The 21702-nt window shown below is 36.9% G+C and overlaps 2 protein-coding genes across 3 annotated transcripts in view; both read left to right on the forward strand.

Annotated features, from left to right (window-relative positions):
- Positions 1-9258, forward strand: part of LOC107567068 (testis-expressed sequence 264 protein-like) — a gene marked incomplete at its 5' end in the record, with an annotated part of 61409 nt that extends 52151 nt beyond the window's left edge. Inside the window, one exon of the mRNA XM_016252661.1 lies at positions 8050-9258. Coding sequence (XP_016108147.1) covers positions 8050-8360 — 311 coding nt within the window. The remainder of the gene's footprint in view (positions 1-8049) is intronic.
- A 2309-nt stretch (positions 9259-11567) lies between these two features.
- Positions 11568-21702, forward strand: part of LOC107567094 (metabotropic glutamate receptor 2-like) — a 32472-nt gene continuing 22337 nt past the window's right edge. For both annotated transcript variants that reach the window (XM_016252707.1, XM_016252708.1), the window contains exons 1-2: positions 11568-11782; positions 18538-19243. In XM_016252707.1, coding sequence (XP_016108193.1) covers positions 18734-19243 — 510 coding nt within the window. In that variant the 5' untranslated portion in view covers positions 11568-11782; positions 18538-18733. The remainder of the gene's footprint in view (positions 11783-18537; positions 19244-21702) is intronic.

The following is a 21702-nucleotide window of genomic DNA, read 5'->3' on the forward strand; positions in this document are numbered from 1 at the left end:
TGTTATATTGCAGCCATTTGCTAAAATCATTTAAGTTAATTTTTTTTCCTCATTAATGTACACACAGCACCCCATATTGACAGAAAAACACAGAATTGTTGACATTTTTGCAGATTTATTAAAAAAGAAAAACTGAAATATCACATGGTCCTAAGTATTCAGACCCTTTGCTGTGACACTCATATATTTAACTCGGGTGCTGTCCATTTCTTCTGATCATCCTTGAGATGGTTCTACACCTTCATTTGAGTCTAGCTGTGTTTGATTATACTGATTGGACTTGATTAGGAAAGCCACACACCTGTCTATATAAGACCTTACTGCTCACAGTGCATGTCAGAGCAAATGAGAATTATGAGGTCAAAGGAACTGCCTGAAGAGCTCAGAGACAGAATTGTGGCAAGGCACAGATCTGGCCAAGGTTACAAAAAAATTTCTGCTGCACTTAAGGTTCCCAAGAGCACAGTGGCCTCCATTCCTTAAATGGAAGACGTTTGGGACGATCAGAACCCTTCCTAGAGCTGGCCGTCTGGCCAAACTGAGCTATCGGGGGAGAAGAGCCTTGGTGAGAGAGGTAAAGAAGAACCCAAAGATCACTGTGGCTGAGCTCCAGAGATGCAGTCGGGAGATGGGAGGAAGTTGTAGAAAGTCAATCATCACTGCAGCCCTCCACCAGTCGGGGCTTTATGGCAGAGTGGCCCGACGGAAGCCTCTCCTCAGTGCAAGACACATGAAAGCCTGCATGGAGGACTCCAAGATGGTGAGAAATAATATTATGTGGTCTGATGAGACCAAGATATAACTTTTTGGCCTTAATTCTAAGCGGTATGTGTGGAGAAAACCAGGCACTGCTCATCACCTGTCCCAACAGTGAAGCATGGTGGTGGCAGCATCATGCTGTGGGGGTGTTTTTCAGCTGCAGGGACAGGATGACTGGTTGCAATCGAGGGAAAGATGAATGCGGCCAAGTACAGGGATATCCTGGACGAAAACCTTCTTCAGAGTGCTCAGGACCTCAGACTGGGCTGAAGGTTTACCTTCCAACAAGACAATGACCCTAAGCACACAGCTAAAATAACGAAGGAGTGGCTTCACAACAACTCTGTGACTGTTCTTGAATGGCCCAGCCAGAGCCCTGACTTAAACCCAATTGAGCATCTCTGGAGAGACCTAAAAATGGCTGTCCACCAACGTTTACCATCCAACCTGACAGAACTGGAGAGGATCTGCAACTTGGAGGAATGGCAGAGGATCCCCAAATTCAGGTGTGAAAAACTTGTTGCATCTTTCCCCAAAAGACTCATGGCTGTATTAGATCAAAAGGGTGTTTCTACTAAATACTGAGCAAAGGGTCTGAATACTTAGGACCATGTGATATTTCAGATTTTCTTTTTTAATAAATCTGCATAAATGTCAACAATTCTGTGTTTTTCTGTCGATATGGGGTGCTGTGTGTACATTAATGAGGAAAAAAAATTAACTTAAATGATTTTAGCAAATGGCTGCAATATAACAAAGAGTGAAAAATTTAAGGGGGTCTGAATACTTTCCGTACCCACTGTATATATAGTCATGTGAAAAAGTTAGGACACCCTATTGAATTCCATGGTTTTCTGTGTCAGGGCACCATAAAAAAAATATCTGGTCCTTGGCATGTCTTAAATTTAGGATAATAAATCCTCAGATGAACAACAACACGACATATTGCACTGGGTCATTGTTTTTTTTAGCAAAAAAAAGCCAAGATGGAAAAGCCATGTGTGACAAAATTAGGACCTTTCTGTTAACATAGGAATTAAGAGGGTAAGTAACGGTCAGGCACTGTTAATCATTAATTAACAGATCATCGGCAAGTGTGAGCAGCTCTATAAAAGCAGAAGTTTTGGCAGTTTGCTGGTCTGGAGCCTTCAGGTGTGTGTTAACACAATGCCAAGAAGGAAAGATATCAGCAATGATCAAGCAATTGTTTCTGCCATCAATCTGAGAAGAGTAAAATGGCCATTTCCAAACAATTTGAAGTCCATCATTCTACAGTGAGGAAGTTTATTCGCAAGTGGAAGACAAACAGACACCAATCCTCCCAGAAGTGGGTGTCCCAGGAAATTCACCCCAAGAACAGACCGTGTAATGCTCAGAGAAATGGCAGACAACCCAATAATTTCACCGCAGACTCTACAGGCCTCAGTTAACATGTTAAATGATAAAGTTCATGACAGTTCAATTAGAAAAATATGGGACAAGTGTATGGCATATTTGGAAGGCTTGCCATAAGAAAGCCTCTTCTCTCTAAAGAAACATGGCAGCACGGTTTAGGTTTGCAAAGTTGCTTCTGAACAAACCATAAGACTTCTAGAACAATGTCCTTTGAACAGATGAGACCAAAGTGAAGATGTTTGGCCATAATGCACAGTGCCATGTTTAGTGAAAACCTAAAGGGCATATCAGCACACACACCTCATGCCAAAAGTCAAGCATGCTGGTGGAGGGCTGATGATTTTGGGCTTGTCTTGTAGCCACAGGACCTGGGCACCTCACAGTCATTGAATCAACCATGAACTCCATCCGTCCGACAGCTAAAGTTGGGCCAAAATTGGGTCATGCAACAGGATAATGATCCCAAGCACACCAGGAAATCTACAACAGAACGGCTGAAAATAAAAGAATCAAGGGGTTGCAGCAGTCCAGTCAAAGTCCAGACCTCATCCTGACTGAAATGCTGTGGCGAGAGCTGTGCATAAACAAATGCCCACAAACCTCAATAAACCTGAGCAATGTTGTAAAGAAGAGTGAGCCACAATTCCTCCGGAACGATGTGAAAGACTGATAAAGTCATACAGAAAATGATTACTTCAAGTTATTGCTTCTAAAAGTGGATCTACAGGCAATTTAATCATAGGGTGTCCTAATTTTGTCACACATGGCTTTTCCGTCTTGGCTTTATTTTTGTTAAATAAATAATGACACAGTGAAATATGTCATGTGTTGTTGTTTATCTGAGGTTTTATTTTCCTAAATTTAAGACATGCCAAGGACCAGATAATTTTTTTATTATTTCCTGATACAGAAAACCATGGAATTCAATAGGGTGTCCTAACTTTTTCACATGACTGTATAGTGCGTGTGTGTGTATATATATATATATACTGTATATATATTAGGGATGTAACGATGCACCGCGAGCCGGTTGAAAATCGATACAAATGTGATGATTCAAATCGGTTGAGATATTAAACGAATCGTGATACAGTTGGGGTTAGGAGTTTATTTGAATGGGTCTCTGAGGGGAACTGTCTGTCTTTAGGAAATAATATTTGATATTTTCTTTTCATGTTGACTCTGTATAATGCATATTAAACATTCTATAGTCTTTGGCTACGTTCACACTGTCAATTTTTGGGACTGACAACCGCATTTACTTACAGGTGTGAGTCTCGAAATGTCACGTTCACACAGCAACTTACAGTAGCTTCTTGGATACTGTTTCTGTCTCATTCAGATGTTTTATACAGCATCATTTCACAAAGTTAAAGTCTTATTTGAGTTAAGTGAATCGTTACATCCCTGTATGTATACATGTATATATACATATGTGTGTGTGTGTGTGTGTGTGTGTGTGTATATATATATATATATATATATATATATATATAAATGTATATATGTATAATGTATGTATATATGTATGCATATTCTATCTGCTAAGACCTCCTGAAGATGGTGTGTTCAATGAAGTTCATTTTCAGAGTGTGACTTGTTTAATATCACAGTGATAATTATTACCATGCTCGTATTATACTGGTTAATGGCCATAGTGTCTCATTTTCCATATTTAATCTTTTGTGTCTATCTCCTGTGGTCTGACACTCTGCGACTCAGGCAGGCCGGGATCTGTCTAGAAATGAACCCGATAATGACGATAAGGTGATACATGTATACATGTATATATATATATGTGTGTGTGTGTGTGTGTGTGTGTGTGTATATATATATATATATATATATATATATATATAAATGTATATATGTATAATGTATGTATATATGTATGCATATTCTATCTGCTAAGACCTCCTGAAGATGGTGTGTTCAATGAAGTTCATTTTCAGAGTGTGACTTGTTTAATATCACAGTGATAATTATTACCATGCTCGTATTATACTGGTTAATGGCCATAGTGTCTCATTTTCCATATTTAATCTTTTGTGTCTATCTCCTGTGGTCTGACACTCTGCGACTCAGGCAGGCCGGGATCTGTCTAGAAATGAACCCGATAATGACGATAAGGTGAGTTATTAGGGCCAGGAAAATTATTAGAAAAACTGGATAGAGCTGGTGAATTAGGGACCCTCTGAGCATCACTTTGTGCTCCCAAATGACCATTCTCGGTTTTTACAATGATCTTTTAGAGGGTGTCATCCAAGCTGTGAACAGAGCTAATTCCAGTGTCACGGTGCTCAAGAGCACCAAGGGTACACTGCACAATGTGAAGGACAAGTACAGGCAAATTCACCAGGACCGGAAAGCCCAGTCTAATCTTAGCGGTGCCCTTTTGGGTTGTTAGAAGATTTTTCACATACTCGGGCTGAGAAGTTATAATTAGCTGTGGTGACTTGGACTTAGAAAGGAAGCTGCCGTCTACCGAGTAGGTTTTTAATGAACAGTTTGGGTAACGATTCCTGTTTAAGTCAAACATTTGGGGTAAATACCTTTTTTTTTTTTAATTAAGGATGCATTAAAAGTGACAGTAAAGATATTTGTAATTTTACAAATTAATTATATTTCAAATAAATGCTGGTCGAAGAACTTTCTATTCATCAAAGAATCCTGAAAAAAAATTGTATCAAGGTTTCCACAAAAATATTAAACAGCAAAATCTTGTTTTTGTAACAATGATAATAATAAGAACTATTATTAATAATTGGGCACCAATAATGAGACACAGTATTAAGTATAAAATATAAAATTTTAAATGGGGTCATTTTTAAAGAATTCAGTTATTATTTTGTCTTGTGGAGTATATATAAACATCTGTTATGTGAAATAGCTTATTCATGAGAGTACTAAATAAAAATAACATGCAATTTTAATGATCCCTCTTATTTAGTTAAAATTATTAACATATTTGCATATTGTGCAAGGGGTATGCAATCTTATGAGCACAACTGTATATATATATATATATTACATACAGTAAATGTACGTAAATATTACATTTTTTTCCTTTGCTGAATTTATATTAAATCTAATATTTTTGGTTTTGTTACAGTGTTAGTGATGGGCTCTTTCTCACTATCACTTACTCTCTCTCTTTTACTGTACATATCATTGCGTAGTCCTGTCTTCTTTCAATAAAACCCCTTTCGTCTGAAACATTTTACTGAACAAAAATCCTGAAGCTCGGCTAACAATCCCTCTGGACCCAATTTAGAAACTAATTCAGGCAAATGCGATTTAAGAGGCTTTCCGTGGAAAGATATGCTTCAGCTTTGTTGAGATTTCAAACTGTTTGGAGAGCCTGGAAGCAAATTCTACTACTGGAAGTTCACCCCCACATATCAAATATTTGACGTATTAGTGCCAAAACTGTTTATTGTTTTTCAGTGATATACAATGGTGCACACTCTTTTTTAATAAGTGATTTATAAAGAGATACAATTATATGTATTATATATAGCATGGATTATAATATTTTTCTTTGCCATTTTAATTTTTCTATCTACTAACACCTGCTGTAGACGGTGTGTTCAATGAAAAGTTAATTTTCAGAGTGTGACTTGTTTAATATCACCATGCTATTTATTACCATGCTCATATTATACTAGTTAATGGCCATAGTGTCTCATTTTCCATTTTTCATCTTTTGTGTCTGTCTCCTGTGGTCTGACACTCTTAGACTCAGGCAGGCCAGGATCTGTCTAGAACTGAACCCGATAATGACAATAAGGTGAGTTATTAAAGCCAGGAAAGTGATTAGGAAAAGTGGATAGTGCTGGTGAATTAGGGACTCGCTGAGCATCACGTTCTGCTCCCAAATGACCATTCTCGGATGTGACAATGATCTTTTAGAGGGTGTCATTCAAGCTGTGAACAGAGCTAATTCCAGTGTCACGGTGCTCAAGAGCACCAAGGGTACACTGCACAATGTGAAGGACAAGTACAGGCAAATTCACCAGGACCGGAAAGCCCAGTCTAATCTTAGCGGTGCCCTTTTGGGTTGTTAGAAGATTTTTCACATACTCGGGCTGAGAAGTTATAATTAGCTGTGGTGACTTGGACTTAGAAAGGAAGCTGCCGTCTACCGAGTAGGTTTTTAATGAACAGTTTGGGTAACGATTCCTGTTTAAGTCAAACATTTGGGGTAAATACCTTTTTTTTTTTTAATTAAGGATGCATTAAAAGTGACAGTAAAGATATTTGTAATTTTACAAATTAATTATATTTCAAATAAATGCTGGTCGAAGAACTTTCTATTCATCAAAGAATCCTGAAAAAAAATTGTATCAAGGTTTCCACAAAAATATTAAACAGCAAAATCTTGTTTTTGTAACAATGATAATAATAAGAACTATTATTAATAATTGGGCACCAATAATGATTGAGCACCAAAATTCAGATTTGCCATCTTATACATATATCTCACAAATGTTCATTTTTATTTCTTTTATGTGTTTCTTAAAGAAGAAGCCTGATATTTTATATGTACCTCTATTGCAACAATTCTGAAAGTAAGCCTAGAAAAATATTGCATTTGCATTTGCATTTACATTTACATTTTACATTTAGTCATTTAGTCATTTAGCAGACACTTTTATCCAAAGCGACTTACAAATGAGGACAATGGAAGTAATCAAAATCAACAAAAGAGCAATGATATACAAGTGCTATAACGGGTCTCAGTAAGCTTAACGCAGTACACGTAGCAAGCCATTTAAACTGCCATTTTCCAGCTTATTTTTAATAATAATTTACACTTTTAAAAATTCCAAGTGTTGGCTTTCACAGCAGTGTCATGAAGGAACCATTTTCTCTTCCTCAAAGAACCTTTAATTAAACAGTTCTTAAAAAGACCACTTTTTCCTTAGCATGAAGAATATTTTTATAATCTGAAGCTAAACCTATTAAGAGCCTTTTGTGCAATGGAAAGTTTCTATGGTTCACACAAAAATGAAATTTTGCTGAAAATGTATTCATCCTCAGGCCATCATCCAAGATGTTGATGAGTTTGTTTCTTCGTCAGAAGATTTGGAGAAATTTAGCATTACATCACTTGCTCACCAACTGATCATCTGCATTGAATGGGTGCCATCAAAATGAGAGTCCAAACAGCTGATAAAACCATCACAGTAATCCACACCTGTGTGTTTGTAAAAAATGCATCAAGTTTTTAATTCAAACTGTTATTTCCAGCTAAAACAGGAGTCTTTTATCTCTAATACTGCTTTCTCCAGTGAAAACCGTCCAAAATGGTTCTGAACAAACGTGTGGGTGGATTTTGATGTGAGAGGACAAAAGGGCGATGGACTTTCACTGGAAGAAGTGGTACTGTGGACTATGGGCTGGCATTTTGGCCAGCTACAGTTGGTTTGAAGTTAAAACGCCTTAATGATGGATTTGTTTCTTACAAACATGGAGCTTTTCACTTCACAAGACATTAACTGATGGACTGGAGTGGTGTGGAATACTTGTGAATTATTGTAATGTTTTAATCAGCTGTTTAGACTCTTATTCTGACGGCACCCATTCACTGCAAAGGATCCATTGGTGAGCAAAAGATGTAATATAAAATTTTTCCAAATCTGTTCCAATGAAGAAGCAAACTCATCTACATCTAGGATGGCCTGGAGATAAGAAAGTTCTAACTAAATTTCTCAGTATGGTCACTCAGAATTATTCCTAATAATGTTGAAGGATCTTCATGAGTAGAATTGTAGAACTATGTTGGCACAATATGAAGATTTCCTTATATTAAAAAAATGTGGCCTAGAGGGATTCTGTGTTATGGGGGCAAAGTCTTAATTGATTAACCTGTTAATATATGTTATGTTCCAGGTGAGCCAGAGGAAAAGTCGATCCCAGTGATCCAGGAAGTGGTTGAAGAGAGCAGGGACGTGGTAGAGGCCTCAGCCCCATTGCTGGAAAGCTCTCAGCCGAGCCTGGGTGAGGAAGAGGGTCAACGTGAAGATGGGGACCAAGGGGGCAAGGGGTCCAGTGAGTCTGTAGGCAGTGGCTCTTCCTTTGAAGAGCTGGACGTGGAAGTGGAAGAGGAGAAGGGGGAGAAGAAAAACAAAGTAGAGGAGGAAGACCATAATGGACAGCAGAAGCCTGTGATGGGAGAAACAATCGGGAACAGGGAGGAGTGAAGGATAAAGGAGATTAGAGGGAATGTGTGTGAATGATGAGCGCATATGTGAGTGCGGGTGCATGTGTGAGAGGGAGAAAGTTTGTCTGTGTCTTTGAAATCATCAAAGGCTTTTTTTTCTAAGTCTTTGAAATTAACATCCCTAAATACCCGAAAAGTTACTTCTTTGTTATCAGCAAACAAGCAATTATCTCTTTCAGAACCTTTTATTAAGACTTAATGAAATGCACATTATTCTTTGGCTTTGTATTTATTTCCGAGAAAACTAATTGTATATGTTGCTGTCTTCCCACGGTAATCATAAACTACATTCAGGCAGCAAGTAAATCAGGCACATTCTGAAAATGAGGTAAAACTGTTAATGCAACTAAATGGGGCTTAATCAGACATTTTATTTCATTAACATTTTCTACAGCTTAACTGTTCAGTAGTGTTTGCTTCAAAACATGAATAATTCATTCCAAATGCAGTCTGTTGCTGTAGAATAGAACTGAAAAAGAGTGAGAATAAAGTGCATGTTGTTAATGATTGGAGTTTGTTAATGTGACTATTTTTGTGCCTCCTGCATGCAATTGATTTATTGTTTTTTTATCAAATAAAAAATCAATACAAACAAAGAAATTAAGTATACAGGAAATATTCAAGTAAATCAGTATATTTTCTCTTTTTTCCCCATGTATTTTTCTATTTTTCTGTCATTTTTCATAACCTAATTAGGAGAGAAACAGGGTTTTCAGCATGAGGAACGTTGTTTGTTTTGGATTATATTTTTCTTACTGTATCAGAATGTTGTATCATACTGCTATTTCATCTTTTGATACTGACAATTACTCATGTTCAGCAGGTCATTTGATCAGTCTTTTACATTGTGATTCTGCAAGAAAGTATAAAGTATGTGTAAGGCAAATGGGGATGTGTTTGTGGTTTGTGTTCACTTTAACATCTACTGCAACCTTCTTACTGAACAAAGATATGAAATATGCACACTATCATTCAAAAGTTTGTGGTCTGTAAGATTTCTTTTATGATTTTAAAAGTTGTCTCTTAAGCTCACCAGTGCTGCATTTATTTGATCAAAAAGTAAAGTAAAAACAGTAATATTGTGAAGCATTATAACAATTTTAAATAACTGTTTTCTGTTTTAGTAATATATATATAGAGAGAGAGAGAGAGAGAATTTATTCCTGTTATGGCAAAGCTGAATTTTCAGCAGCCATTACTCCAGTCTTCAGTGTCACATGATACGTCAGAAATTATTATATAATTATATACTTATCTGGTGCTAAAAAAATGGTTGTGCTGCTTAATATTTTTGGTGGAAATCATAATATATATATATATATATATATATATATATATATATATATATACACTGTATATTTATTCTTTAGTGATTAGAAAGTTCAAAGAAAATCATTTATTAAAAAAAATAGTTTGCAACATTGTAAATGTCTTTAAATTAAAGTATTAATTTCTCTCTTTTTCTTTCTTTTTCAAAAAAAATATTTTTGATACCAACCTTTTGAACAGTCGTGTGTGTAGAGAGAGCGAGAGTGTAAAGTTACATCTGTTTAGATGATGTGTTTGCCATGGACAATACAGATCAATACAAGTGCCTTATCCTAAATCTCCGGCAGGTTCTCTAACTTCTGAACACTTTGTCACAGGATTGCTGTGAGCTTAGTGAAGCACAGAAAAGGAGGAGCATTGGAGTTATGCTTTTTTTTTTAACCTTGCAATAGTGCTGCTGTAATGAACAACAACCCGAGGCTGAATCTTATGTATACTTATACTCACCACAGTAGCAGTATTACCTGCATGATATTGTTTAATTTGAGTTTGGTTAGTTTTTAAATTCAAAGGAGTACTCAGTCCCTGTCGTTTTCCAAGATGTTAGGTAGAATGACAGCTTCAGTTACTATTCACTTTTATTGTATGAAAAAAGAAGCCATGAAAGTGAATGCTGACTGAGGCTGTCAGTCCCTAACATTTCTGCCTTGCATCTCCTTTCCTGTTCCACAGAAGAAAGAAATTGTTTGGGGTTCGGAGCAACATGATGGTGAGTAGATAACTGAACTTCCATTTTTGGGTCAACTTTTTCATTAAATGGTCTGACTTTGCTCACTGCACAGTATGTTCTTTTGTATATCAATGTATTATTGACTAACTCTGTCACTTACAATGCAACGTGTTTAGGATCCATCGAGGAATATGCCATCTGTAAGTAATCTTTTTTTTTTAAGACGTTGGTGATTTCGCAAGCATATAGTTTCTTGCAAGTTATAAAACGTTGATAAGCAAAGATGGGATTTGTATATCAATGTATTATTGACTAACTCTGTCACTTACAATGCAACGTGTTTAGGATCCATCGAGGAATATGCCATCTGTAAGTAATCTTTTTTTTTTTTTAAGACGTTGGTGATTTCGCAAGCATATAGTTTCTTGCAAGTTATAAAACGTTGATAAGCAAAGATGGGGTGTGAGTGGCTCAATGTGTAAAGGGTCAATACACAAACTATGTTCAGTTTGAGAAAATTCTCACGGGAGACCGTGCCCTCGCGCGTGCTTTCCACTCGTGTTGTGTTGAAACTTGTCTATCGACCTGAAATGGGACATTGATCTCATGATGTGTGATTCTGACAAGCCAACCTTAATATATCCCCGTCGCAGACTGGTGCTTGGCCAATTAAACAAAATCGACCCAATCTGACGTCTTTCGGCGTATTTACATAGTCTGTGTCTCGCAGAGCAGTTAGAACAGACCGAGTCAAGTTGTTATCAGCATAGTTGTCTCGACAGTTCAAGATGTGCGGTCAGTGATCGTTTCTGTTACTGGTTAGACATGCCGTTGTAGATGTTTTGTGCCAGTGGTGGGTGAATTGGAAACGCATCTACCATACATGTTCACTTTCGTGTTGTTTTTCAGTTGAAGAAATCCAGTCGATATTTTGAGCTCACCGTTTCAGGGTTAGACATCAAATTAGTGCAAATGCAATCCTATCAGAGCACGCACGCTCGTAGAGCCGTCAATAAGGCATTAGATTTATGCATAACCGCTTATGCTATGACACTTCAATGCATTTCTGTAATACTTAGAAAAGTTGTGTGCATAGTGAAGCGAGTATTATTTGGCGTTTTTAAGTAATTCAGTCGAGGGGGTCCAAAAAAAACCTCAAGGAATCCAATGACACGCGCGCCTCCTTTTCAGCACCACGGACAGTTCCAAGCGCTCAGCGCAAACTTCACCCGCTGATTGAAACCTGGATTCCACTGCTGGAATTCAGCCGTATGTTTTAAATGCAACATTAGAGTAATACGAAACTGTCAGCAAGGATACGAAGAGAATAGAAGGACTTTTACCCGGATGTCTTGGTAGATCCGCCAGGAATCTGTGGATGAGAGGTGAACTGGACAGCTCAGGTAAGATGGTTATCGTCTGATTCTTATCTGTTGATATACATTTCTCATATGTGATTTCTGGAGATCGGTTAGTTCGACAAAAACAGACAGGAATGAACTTAGCGTTGTTAAGGGTTAAAAAGATGTATGGCATTTTGTCACCTAACACGATCAAGAAATATTAATAACAACAACAACAAGCATGACATTGTTTTTCATTTGCACAAGTCTTTCGGGTTAAGACGTTTTCAAAACGGCAACACAAGCGTCACATCAGATGAGCAATCGCACAGGTAACATCTCATCACATCTCGCTTTGAATAGCAAAACACTCCCGCTCCGGGGTGTGTCTGGATAGAAAGCGTGTTCCCAGTACTCCAGCTTTACTTATGTAAAAACCGTGGCTTGTTGCGAGTATGTTCAACAGTCTGTGCCGTGAAAAAGCAGTGGATATATTTAATCAGCTTCAGATGAACATATCACAAGTTTGTTGACGGTTTACGTGACGAATCTTATTAAAAACGACTTTAAAGGCGTTTACGGTTTCATTTCAAAGCTTGTCGACTTTTCCCTCCACCATGAAACTTCGAGTCGTATTATGAAGTCTTACAAATTGTCTAACGTGTTGCTTTATAACAATTTGCATTTGATTTAGAATTAAGACTCTATCAATGATATAGCCTACAATGAATCATAAAGTAAAGCGTATAATGCAATGTCTCTTATTCTGTTGTTCATGTGAGATACGCTATAAACATTTTTATTAAATTTATGTGATATATCATTTGAACAAAATCAGACAGAAGACTCTCTGGCCTTTAGAATATATACATTTTATCCGCAAACAACATCATTTTGCAGGCTATGGCATGGGAACTTATATATATATATATATATATACACACACACACACACTCACGCATGCATGCACACACACAAAGCTACAAATTTGAGTGAAAATCCAATTTTTCAACTAAGCAATCTCTTGATATTTTCTGCAGTTGATTTCACAGGTTTGAAGTGTGGGGAATTTGATTGACTGTTTTAATAGCTGTTTCCTGTCGTCTCCACACTGCACTGGATGGATATCATTAGTTGTCTCTTACTATGATCTGATAATAAGTACCTCACGTGAAAGGGTCAGTAGGCTGATTCTCTTTTAAACTAATATTTACCTTCTAACGCTTTAAAGGAGAACTGGTAAAGTATGTTGCATTATTGATATATTGTCAGATATCATAAGTCATCTCAAGTTGCACTGCAGCCCTTTTTAGTCCCACTGTGACAATATTTTGAGCTGAAAAAGTGTCTGTTCGGAAGTATTTTAACATGTTTTAAAGGCAGTTCTATTGTCCTTTTCTCTCATTCAAACAGCCAAATGTAACAGCAAAGTTCATCCAGAAGTGACAATTCATCATTTGATGAAATCGAGGCTGTGAGGGATAGAAGTGCAGTGTGTTCAGTGTTGTTTAACAACATATGATTTGGCTGACAAACCAACTTTCTGGGGGAAAAAATAATTTGACAAAACTCCATAAAACAGTTGTGAAAGTTAAGAAAATTACATAAGTGGAATGGAAAGTAAATTCTGACACAATGATTTTAAGGGTTCAGAAACGGACTTGAATAGAACTGAATGTCTGACTGAATCTGTCAAAATCCTTCTAGTGGGAAGCAAATGTAAAAGCCTTGTATCAATTGACTTGTTTGCACTTATGCAGGAAGGCTTATAGCATTTACATGTTGTGGTACTCATGAGAAAATCCAGTGTCTTCAGTATTTTAATTGAACATTTCTCATCTGGTAAACACAAGAACAGGTTCTGCACGATCCTCTTCAATAATATCCTCTGTGTCTCAATTGGGCTCAAACTGATGAGCAATATAGACATTGTTTACAATACAGCCGGAGCACATGCCGCTATGTTGAGGGCGGGACGATTAGACGCACGCTAGAGGCGGTTTAGCCAATCACAACACACTGGGCCAGCTAATCAATCAGAGCCCATCGTGTATTTCTGAGGGAGGGGCTTCATAAAGCAGGAAATGATCAGTGCGTTCAGAGGAGAAGGGACAGAGAGGTGTGGAATAAAGGTAAATTATGTGAAAAATAATGCGTGTTTTAACAAACGAAGCATTAACACCCCAAAAACACAATCAAGCCTATAAACCAGTAAACCACCCCTTTAAAACTTTAAGACGATAAACATCTTTCTATCAACAATAGTGCTCACATACTTACATTCTGACTCCACACTTGTTTTCTTCCACAGTTCTTTGCCATTTGCCCCAGGCCTGATTCCTGTTCATGAATCTGGGGCATTTTCAGCACTTTAATATTATACTGCACTCTTCAACAGAACCTCATTTTACTTTTACAGTACTTCTCTCTACCTGTATGTTGTCAGATATTACTTAAAAAGCTTATCATCCAATAAATAAATTATGTTGTGTAGAACAGCGGTCTCAAATAATCTTTATGGTGCTGAGCGGATGCGAGTATTAATCCTTAAGAGATGCAGTTCAGGGGATGTATGTCATAAAAATATATAGCCAATTTACACCAGCTTTACAAGAATTTCCACAGGGACTCCACTCCCATCCTAGCAGACTAGATTGGCCCTTTCAGCCTCACTTCTCTCTCGCCCGCTCCCTCTCTCACTTTCCCTTCCTTTCACTCTTGTCTGGCAAGTTTCCATGGAAACAAAGGGTAGGGAGAAGACCCTAATGAGTAAGTGTGTGTCTCAGTGAGATGAACACATAAATTGTTGAGATATGGACGCACACACTCACACTCCAATTCCCAAGCACCCTGCTGGTCAGTTGGACTTTTGTTTGGCTGTTCATTCGTCATTCTTGTTTTTTTTTTCATTTGATGTTTATGATACTCATCCTGTTGAAAGAAATAGTCTAATTTATAATGTATTTTTCCTTCTCAGGTTATTTACAGTCTGTTTCTCCTGCATGGCATTTCACTAGGGCAAACTGGTTTGCTGTTGAAAAAACAACGGAAATTTTGTGGATAAAATGAGAAGATTATGAAGATTTTCTGTACTAATGTTCCAATTTTATTACAAAATCAGAAGTCAATAACTCTTCATTTTTAGGGTCCCGGTGACTCCAATGATTAATATGTAAAAAAAATAATAATAATAATTTACAAAATTAACCTTACAGTTCTCTTCAAATTCTTTTAATACACTACCAGTCAAAAGTTTGGAATAATTTATAGATAGATAGATAGATAGATATAGTGATTTTGTGAAATATTATTACAATTTAAAATAACTGTTTCTATTTTATTATATTTTTAAATTTTATTCAAATAAAAAACTGTTATTTCAAATGACAACAATATTTCACAATATTACTTTTTTTTTACTGTATTTTTAGATCCAGTGAATGCCTTGGTGAGCAAAAGGGCCTGTTTTTTTGTTTTCAAAAACATAATTAAAAAAATTAATTATTCCAAACTTTTTGCTGGTAGTTTATGTTCGTCTGACCTAACTAAAAACTTATTTGACGGATATTATCAACACTTTAGCCCTCTATTGTTTCACAAAGTAGCCACAGATTTTTCGAAAAGTTATTTTTCAATATATTTTCTATTAATCATGGCAGCGGTAATTCATCAAAATATAAAATGATAGGGAATAGTGTTATATTCAAGCATATATCATGGATGCACATATATAGAGCACACTTTTGGCATTTTAAACCACTGATTCAGCATATTCCACAACTTTGCACTCCCACTTGGCCTGTAAACTGAACTGTGCTGTGTAAATTGCATTCAGCACAATTTCTTAAACATGTTGGGACTGTTACCTGATTTGCATAATTCATTTAGTGAATGAGGTGCCGAACCATTTTAGACTGCACATGCAAATGATGCTATCAACAGGTGCAATTCATTCTTAGTGAATTCTCCCCTTGAAATATCAACTCTATACTTCAATGTTATGTATGTTTTTATACTAAACGAACATGAGGGTTAAATCAGTGTAGTTTATTTCTTATTTCACACATTGAAATTCCAGTGGTGTTCAGTTGAAAAGTCATACACAATTCTGTTTCTGAGCTCTTCAGGCAGTTCCTTTGACCTTATGATTCTCATTTGCTCTGACATGCACTGTGAGTTGTAAGGTCTTATATAGACAGGTGTGTGGTTTTCCTAATCAAGTCCAATCAGTATAATCAAACACAGCTGGACTCAAATGAAGGTGTAGAACCATCTCAAGGATGATCAGAAGAAATGGACAGCACCTGAGTTAAATATATGAGTGTCACAGCAAAGGGTCTGAATACTTAGGACCATGTGATATTTCAGTTTTTCTTTTTTAATAAATCTTTATTTCAAAGATACTACAAGCTAGTCAGTGTATTCAGTGGGTGTAATGTATTGTAAGTTGCTTCAGAAGTATTGCAAGTATTACATACAACAATAAAAATTTACTTTTGGTACTTAAGTACTTTTAAAAGCAAGTACTTCTGTACTTTTACTTAAGTAAAACTCTGTCTTTACAACTTTTACTTGTAATGGAGTAATATTTGACCAGCAGTATCTGTACTTTCACTCAAGTAATGGAGTTGAGTACTTTGTCCGCCTCTGGTCATAGTATGTATGTAAAAGTAAATAACCACCTCAGCATGCAGTCACTCCATACACACTCTTCTCACACACTCCAGGAGCTGAGGCTGCAAACCTCATAATTATATCATTCACAGCATCCAAAAGCTATACTCCACACCTCTTAGCATGTGTGAAATTAGCGTGTGTGCTCCCCGTTGATATGCTGGCATATAACAGAGAAAGAACAAGCAAAGAAAGAGAAACAAAACTAGGCCTGTTTGGTCAATTTGCTTACTACATGGAGAATCTTTTATAAATCATTTAGTTTTGACATGCATGCTGTAACTGCATTTTTGAAGGTCACTGTCTTTCAGAGTGCAGATATAGGCAAGCTTATGTACTGATGTGTTTGCCGATCGTGTGTGTGTGTGAAGCAGCTGTTGGTTTACAAGCTCTCTGGTAGTGATCCTCTACATAAGTTTATAAGCGAGCTAGCTTTACACTACAGTGGTCACACTGTCCCCTGAGCAAAGAGCCTAACACACACATACATACACAAGTGAACAAAGCCCTCAATGGACTAGCCAGGAGCTTAAGGGAAAGGGGCCTTAGGGAGCCCATACCTAGTGCTGTGAGCTAACAAATCCAGTGGCCTGATGGAATAACAGAGAAATTCTGAGAAATTCAATTTTGAGAGTTACAGAGAAAATCAATGCAGCCAAATACTTATTTCAACTGCACAACAAATTACATTTGAGTCCCTTAGTTACATATGTCTGTGCGGCTTATGACCACTGATAAGCAAAGAATAACGCATATGCTCATGGTCCAATTTCCCCTCAGTCTTAAGACAGTTTTTATTGTAACTGCTCACTGAATTGTTTAAAATTAACCGGTCAGATTTTAATCCTAATGACGTGTTGTATGATTTAAATGTCTTGGAGTCGTATTACTGATGTAAAGGATTTGAAACAATTACATTTAACAGTGCAATAAAACAGTGGTGTTTAAGTTTGTTATACTTGCCATCTTCTAGTTCCTCTGCCTTGATGTTATGGGAATGTGTTTGGTTCATAGACAATTTAACATGATACTTGCATGCTAGATTGTGCAAATTGCTTGCATACTGCATGTCGCACTTGGAAATGTTTTTTTCTTTACAATAATAAATTGTATAAACTTTAATCAAATGCCTTTTGATTATAGCTCAATTCAGTATTCAATAAATGGTAATAAAACAAGTCTAAGTAACTCAATTAAATCTCTAGCTGCATGCTATAGCATGTTAGATGTAATATTCTTTTTAACCACATGTAATATATGGTGTTGGTGCAATGCAAAAAATAATTTTCTTACTCAAATGCAAAATCATTTAAAGTATTAAGTCTTTAAAAATTAAGAGAGTTTATGCCTAAAACAACCCTCAAAATACCTAGAAAATGTGAAAAATGTGAAAAATTCAAAATGGCTAAAAAACTTAATTCAAATAAAAAAACAAGGTTAGAAAGAAAGAAAGCTCATAAATAAAGGTTATTTTATCCCATTGGCAGATATTTGTTCTTGTTTTCAGCATAAGATTAAGAAATGTTTTATAAGTATTTTTATTGTCATTTTCTAGTTAACAAATGGAACCTTATTGTAAAGTGTTTCCGATTTCTTTTTGAGTAAGGCAACAAAACGTCGCTTCAATTTTCGCCACAATAATAACCCCAGAACTCCACTATAGGATAGAAAAGCTGCAAAATCCCAACATAGCTGAACAATGAACATTAAATATTGAGTTTCTACTTTTTCATCTTGCTTAAAAACACATGAAATAACACTTAATTTCAACATTTACTCCCCCGCAATGCACGTTGGGAACTAGAAATCCCCTTTCCAGATTCAGCAAAGCTACATTAATGTTAAGGAAATTATTCATGTGGTTCCAATACAAATGGATTATGTAATCCGCTATTTTACCAATTTACCAAGTACTGTAGATTGTGAAGAAAGTTTTACGAATTGTGTCGCTGTAGACCATTTTAATTAAGTAGAAAAAAAGTGCATGGGACAAATTAGATTTTATTGAGGGTTCACGTCCCCAAGCGTATTCTTCACTGTTCTCTTTAAAAAACCGACCCATGAGCAATGGTAAATCACAGCAGTTGTTGTGTATTGCAGTGCAGGATCTAATGCTTGCTTTTTCTCTGTTTGATCCACAGATTGTGATCTTCACTAACTCCCCTAACAGTCGGGAGATGGCGATGATGCTTGAGCTTGAGTTTGCCTACGCCTTCTTACAAGCGCACTGAAGTGTCTGAAGTCTTCCCTTTAGCACGGCTTGAGCCCAATCCCTTTCCAACAAGTGAGACTGCTAAATAGGTATTGACCTGTAAAGTGTCCAGATCTTTGAGCACCATGGCTCAGAGGTCAACTCATTTCAGAGGTCACTGTCCCTCCTGGCCGCTTCATCTCACTCTACTGCTGCTTCTATTGGCCAGGACACACCAAGCTTTGGCTATCCCAGGTTACAACACTGACACCTCCAAGAAAGAGATCATAATCGAGGGGGACCTGGTGATTGGAGGCCTGTTTCCTGTTCATCAAAAGGGGGAGGGGGCTCAGGACTGTGGCCGTATCAATGCACAAAGAGGGATTCAGAGACTGGAGGCGATGCTGCTAGCCCTGGACAAGATCAATCAAGATGATCATATTTTGCCCGGGGTAACGTTAGGTGCCCACATTCTGGACACTTGCTCTAAAGACACGTACGCACTGGAGCAGTCACTTGAATTTGTGCGCACTTCACTTACAAAAGTGGATGATAGTGAGTACACGTGCCCGGATGGATCCTACGCCATCCATGACGATGTTCCACTTGCAATCTCTGGAGTGATTGGAGGCTCCTACAGTGATGTATCCATACAGGTACTGTTTCCCGTCTCCTATGTTAATTCATCTGCTTGTTTGTTTTCTTCCAGCAACATTTCTTGATAATCAGATCATATGTCATGATGTAACAAGTCATAAATGTGCATGAGGAAACCTTTATTTGCATGTACTGTATATTATGTTTATCATACTTTGGCTGTCATTCAGCCGTATGCACAAGCCTGCCGTTTAATTCAGTTACCCCTATAAAGCCTACTATATCATATTTGTTTGCAAATTTCTAAAAGCCTCTAAATTATCAACATTATTATAACAGAACTTTTCTAAACAAAGAACCGTTATGTACCTATAAGCAACATAATGTGGTGTTTCAGTCCTGAGCAATTTTGTGTTTGTTTTGAATTCATTTCTGAATGAATCAGCATTTTTGTACAAATGAGTTGAATGAATCATTCAATGCCTCATTTAATGCCTGAGTTAACTGTATTATTGCTAGATTAATGAGCATTATTGAGCGAATCGGGTGAATGAATGATTCAACGGCTCGCTCATTAAGAAAGTCACTTATTTCCTTTCTGAATGAAATAATGTTTTAAACGAATCGGTTGAATGATAGTTTGTTTGACTCAGTCATATAGAAAGTATCTTGCCATCACCTACTAGTGTAAGGATGTAACTTGCAGAAAGAGTGACTGAAAAATCCTTAATGTACAGTATTTATGTGTAATATATATATATATATATATATATATATATATATATTAGTGTGAACATAACTAGATATCTTTAACTTTTAAAATCTCACTTCTGTGGGTTCATACTGCAGCATTTAGTAAGACAAATTTGCAGTCTCTTAATGAGAAAGAATAGTGCTAATGTCTGGCTACCTGTCATCCATATGCTCAATCCATCCAATTTGCAACCAACCATGTGGCGGTGTTTCCTGACATTCACTGGGATGTCAGGAGCAGACGGGCTGCAGATGCTAGCTTTAAAGAATCAGGACAGTGACAGCTTGATTACATTCTCCACAGATCTGCTCTCTGAAGATCTAAGTATGCTAAAGAGAGAGTGACACTGAAGAAAAAGTGTAATATGCTTAATAAATTGACTTGATCAACATTCCAACATTATGAAAGTTCATGCACTAATGAAAGTTCATATATACTCCATCATGGAAAAATCAGACTAGAAGGCAGCTGTGCTATCGGAAATTTGCTGCATTCCTGAAACCTTTATAGTATATTTTGTATCAAAAACTAAAAATAATTTATAGCATTTTAGTTCAGTTTGTTTTTGCAGTTATTTTAGTTGTTATTTGTATTTTAATTGATAACGATGCTTTTAATTCAATTTAGCTTTTGTTAATGACATTGCATCCAACATTATTTGTGCCACAGATATAAATTTTGTGACTTTTTGAGGAGCGGTATAATGTTTTTTTTCTAAGTAACCCTTCGGTTACACAACAAGAACCAATGCCAAATTTGTCATGGACATCGAACTTGGAGCAATGCATCGTGGCATGCCAAGGTTGAAAATGTGCATATTTTCCTCACACAATGATATTGTATGGATTCAAAAACTAATGGAATATAGCACATAATATGAACTTTGATGGTATTTTAGGTGCTAGATAGCCCCTGGTCACAGTGTGCATTGATTTGTATGGACAAAAGCAGCTCAGAAATTCATCCTACAGTATAAATGAAAAATGATCATTTTCGGGGGGTGGGGTGCTTAAATGAATGGTTCTAAGTGGCGGGAAAATGGCACAGGAACAGGGAATCCCCAGTGACATGCTTTAGAAGACGGCTGCTAGATAAGTCTCACTCACACTAACCCTCCGAAAAAGAGCTCTCTCTACTGCCCAAAGTGCCCCTTAATAGCATGCAGAAAGAAACCGTGCATGTGACATATGCGTGAAACACCCCAACAGACACCTGACATGAAGAAAACAGGAAGATGCTTCTATAAGATAAATAAAAACAACGAATAGAGACGAAAGGAAAAAGCAAAGCAAAAACGAGTGGGAGAGGAAAGGAATTTCTGTACAATAATGAAATAAAATTTCATACACTCAACGCTCTCTCTTTCTTCTTGTCTATTTTTTCCTGCATTATTAATGCATTCCGTGTCCCTGTGCGGGCACTGCAGTAATTATGAGAATGAACAAATTTCTCCATCTCAGCTAATGACTCATATACTCTAACCAGAGCATGTGTCTGACTGTCAATGATTTTAATGTGTTATTTAAAAGCCTCCATTCATCAGCCAACACTGTTCTGTTGGGGGGATAAATAGTTAACTTGTTATTTAATTTCAGTAAGGCTTAAGTTGTCAAATGTACTATTGGTAACAAACATCTAATTACCTGTCACACCAAAAGCAATTCAAGAATTTTACAGTAATAAGGCAAGAAATCTCTCTCTCTCTCTCTCTCTCTCTCTCTCTCTCTCTCTCTCTCTCTCCACCCCCCCCCCCGCTCCTGCCTT

The sequence above is a fragment of the Sinocyclocheilus grahami genome, unplaced genomic scaffold (assembly GCF_001515645.1).
Source record: "Sinocyclocheilus grahami isolate Dianchi unplaced genomic scaffold, SAMN03320097.WGS_v1.1 scaffold1127.1, whole genome shotgun sequence".
Classification (NCBI taxonomy): Eukaryota; Metazoa; Chordata; class Actinopteri; order Cypriniformes; family Cyprinidae; genus Sinocyclocheilus; species Sinocyclocheilus grahami.